Source organism: Asparagus officinalis, chromosome 1 (genome assembly GCF_001876935.1).
Source record: "Asparagus officinalis chromosome 1, Aspof.V1, whole genome shotgun sequence".
Classification (NCBI taxonomy): Eukaryota; Viridiplantae; Streptophyta; class Magnoliopsida; order Asparagales; family Asparagaceae; genus Asparagus; species Asparagus officinalis.
In genome coordinates this window covers 21,732,335-21,736,123 of record NC_033794.1, presented here as the reverse complement: position 1 = coordinate 21,736,123, position 3,789 = coordinate 21,732,335, and the positions used below count along the sequence as shown (strand labels likewise).

General features: G+C 35.4%; 1 protein-coding gene across 1 annotated transcript in view; it reads right to left on the bottom strand.

Moving 5' to 3' along the window:
* The window catches only part of LOC109821185 (IST1-like protein), a 3,989-nt gene continuing 820 nt past the window's right edge, over window positions 621-3,789 (bottom strand). The window contains exons 3-8 of the mRNA XM_020387378.1: window positions 2,606-2,709; window positions 2,347-2,518; window positions 2,063-2,203; window positions 1,888-1,979; window positions 1,686-1,745; window positions 621-1,389 (exon numbers count right to left, since the gene is read on the bottom strand). Of these exons, the coding sequence (XP_020242967.1) occupies window positions 831-1,389; window positions 1,686-1,745; window positions 1,888-1,979; window positions 2,063-2,203; window positions 2,347-2,518; window positions 2,606-2,709 (1,128 nt within the window). The 3' untranslated portion in view covers window positions 621-830. The remainder of the gene's footprint in view (window positions 1,390-1,685; window positions 1,746-1,887; window positions 1,980-2,062; window positions 2,204-2,346; window positions 2,519-2,605; window positions 2,710-3,789) is intronic.

Below are 3,789 nucleotides of genomic sequence, written 5' to 3'. Positions count from 1 at the left end.
AGAGTGAGGAGCGAGCATTAATTTATATTGATTTTAGGTGGAGGTCGAATGATAATTCTAGCAATCCTTGTACTTTTAATATGTATGTATCACTTACGTTCAACCTTTACTTGAAGAAGAGATTGTTAAACTGGTGTTGATTTTCAAATAGGCTGAAAATAGTCTGTATGCTTTACTAAATTACTAGACTATAGGCATTGTGTGGCAGACCTCTGTGACTAATGATCAGAATTTTTAATGATGAGAGATAACAATCATTTTTACTCGAATGCTTCCATATATATCAAGAAGAACCAAGATTAATAAAGCTTCATTTCTGACGATAAATCTGACAAGTTTTGGACCCTCTAAAATTAAACGTTGTATTTCCATTAAATGATAGAGGACGTAGATTTCAGTTTGTCCTCGTAACCAAAGTTTTAAAGCAGCACCATTATTCTCTTGCAAACTTCCATTTTTGTCTTAGAAACAGTTTCTTGAGTTGAAGAGTCAGAGACAGTGAACTATACAGTCCATTAGAGCTTTGTCGTAATCGTTAAATCTAATAAAACATGCATGGACCAAGCAAACCTTTTATACAAATAGCTGATACACTTAAGTTCTCGTCAAACATGTAGGAATAAAGAAGTTACAAAGGGAGAAGACTTAGAATATATAAATATCTATTGTAAACAAAAAATTTCAACTTCAGTATCATCTATATAATCACTGAACTACGTCTATAAATCCCTACTACGACTTACTTCTCAACAACATAATTCAATAGCTTCCCATGTCTAAGCTTGTGATCAGCATGACAATAAGTGAAGATAAAAAGCTATAGAATGAATTCAATATCTGTTTGACTTCAGAGCTTCAAATCGGGCAGTAATGGCATCATAATCAGGCAAATTGGGATGAACACGAGCAGCAAAACTATCAGTTGATTTCCTTTCAGATTGATCACTACGAGGCAGCACTGGAGCTGGTCGATTTGGTGGAGGGTGGCTATCTATCTCTTCATCAGAATCTAATCCATCAGAATCATCAAACCTTATATTCGAGTGTATCCTTCTATCAGCATAACTGTTTCTTCTGAGAACCTTCTTATCGTCCAAATCAACAGAATCCATGTTATCATCATCATCATTCATAAAGTTCGACCTGTGGAAACTCTGAGAAGCGAAAATCTTGGAGGGGTTGTTGTTTCTAGCTGAGGATTGAGTGGAGTCTGAGGATTGTCTTCTTGAGTTCGCTGAGTTGCTTTGATGATTAGAATTTTGGTTGGCAAGAAATGCTGCAGCTTGTGCAGCAGCAGAAACTGCTTGAGCTGCAGAATCTGCTGCTGCTTGAGCTGCTGAAGCTACGTCTTTGAACTGCGTGGGGGACTGTTCTCTGCCACTGTGAGGTCTGAAAAGACCAAGCAAGGATGGATAAGTTAGAAGAAGTAAAATAAAGGGTCTTTCTTTTTCTTCTTTTTTCTTTTTTTATCCATAGAAGGGGTCTTTCTGATATTGATCACCCCAAAATCATGTTCATTTTGAAATATTGGCCACAAAATACTTTTAAGTTACACCACATAGGTTCTCTAGTAAAAATCTTTTATTTTAACCTACAATTAGTTAAGAGCCTAAAATTGTTTCAACATAGAAACCTTAAACTAAATGATTATTTGGACTCGAGACCATATTTTGAAGATAACTAACCTGGAATTATTGTCTTTCTCTTGCACACCATCCTGCAAAAAAGTAGGCTTCATCGGAATGCTGGAGGCACTCACAAATGAACAAGGTTTAGGAGACAATTTTAACATAAACATGATTTAGAAGACCAATATCAGGAGAGGGAAAAAAACCCTAAAATAAATGATTATCGGACTTGTGACCATATATTTGAAGAGTAACTAACCTGACATTACTTTCTTTTGCTTGCATATTATCCTGTGAAAGAGTAGGCTTCACTGACATGCTAGAGGCACTAACAAAAGAGCGTGGCCCTTCCTGTGATATTAGTGATTAGACTAATAAACTGTGAACTAAAATGTAATATGATGGCTAGAGCAAGAAGTTATTAGCAAACATACAAGGAGTTCTTCTGGAGGTTGGAGAAGCTCTTTTTCAGATTCTGTTGCATCCCACTCTACCAGATATTCTTTAGCTATTTCCTTCATTACTTTCATCTTTACTTCACCGCTAGGCTTTCGGACTGATAACTTCTCTATTAGCTTTAGAAAACACGAATTTAATGAAAGCTCATCAGAAATAGACAAAGACTATGGCACAATACAATGAAAAATTTTGCAGTGTGAAAATTAAGTGTCAATCCTCATGAAGTGCACCTCCAAAAATTATAAAAATAAGATCATACCATGCGATTAACACCAGATTCAGGACGTAAATCCCTTGCAGCAGATACAAAGTCCTTCCCGTACTTCTTTTCAAATATCTCAGTAATCCGACTGAGTTCTGGGATCTCTGAGCACCTTGGAGCAGCATATATCAAACTCGAAATCCCTTCTTTAAGATCAGCTGGGCAATCCCTAAAGAAGGGTGAAAATTAAACTAACTGAAAGCAGAAAGGAATACAAGGAACTTTTGTATGAGCAAAAGGTAGAAAGTGAACAAACCTCTGTTTCGCTATTATTGGGAGGCGAACCACAAGTAGTTCGCAGAAGAGTTCAATAATCTCGTTTGCTGCCATAACATTTTGTTCTCTGATCACATGTTCAACCTACAGGGTCATATGATTTCTTATAGTACCATAGACCTTAATGTTGCATAATTCATTCAACTCTTTATCCCAAATGTTACGGACTTTAGACATGACATATAATTGTAAACATAGGCTCCAAGGGAATCACTGAATTTGTGAAGCTCATGCATAGGTAGAAGCCAAATCCAATAGCATTTTATAGCAAGGCAAAGACTTACTGTCCTGATTTCTATATATATTACAAACTCAAAGTTACATGCTAAGTTTCATACAACCTATTCAAAATATCCAGTAAGCCTCGTCTTATATCCTCCATCAGCAAGGAAGTAGGATTTCGAAGCAAAGAATAAGTTTGTTTCTTATTTAATTAGCTTTGAACTGGCAACATAAACAGTTAAAAGATTAGAAGAAACCATCTATTATAAATTACTAATTCTCTTTATGCTTAATTTCTCTCTTTTTTGGCAATCTAGAGTGTAATGAAACCCATCATCATCTGCTAAAAGAACATTACTTATTCAATGTTTCCTCCCTACTTGAATCGGGACTAGTCCTCTCCTTAATATTAAAAATCTCAAATCCCCCCTTGGTACTGACTAAAGCTTGAAATAAAGTTGATTAGAATTGGTTGTTTGCTCCAGAGTCATTACAATAAGATGGAAAGCAACACGGATGAATGATAAGAAAAGATGATATCTACTCCTCTATACTTAAAGGAGGATCGAAAGATTTATGGTTCATGCTACAGTAAATACTACAACTATAGCATGAATAGTAAATCTTTAGGTCCTCCTTTTAAGTATAAGTATAGAGGAGTAAACTTACTGTTCGTGCTACAGTATTTTACTATATCATGAACAATCCCCTTTTAAGTACAGAGCAAAAGATATGATTTCTAATTTTAAGCATACAATAATCAAATCAAATGTATTAAACCTTAGAGGGAGGTTGGTTCAAAATGCAGTGCTTAAAAAAAAGGGGGCCGTGCTTTGCATGGAGTACACACTAGTTTAATATCAAATTTTCGAAATCCGATTATAGGTAGACAGTAAGACCAAATATCATAAAATCCCCTTAGCTTTGGATGATTATCAGAAA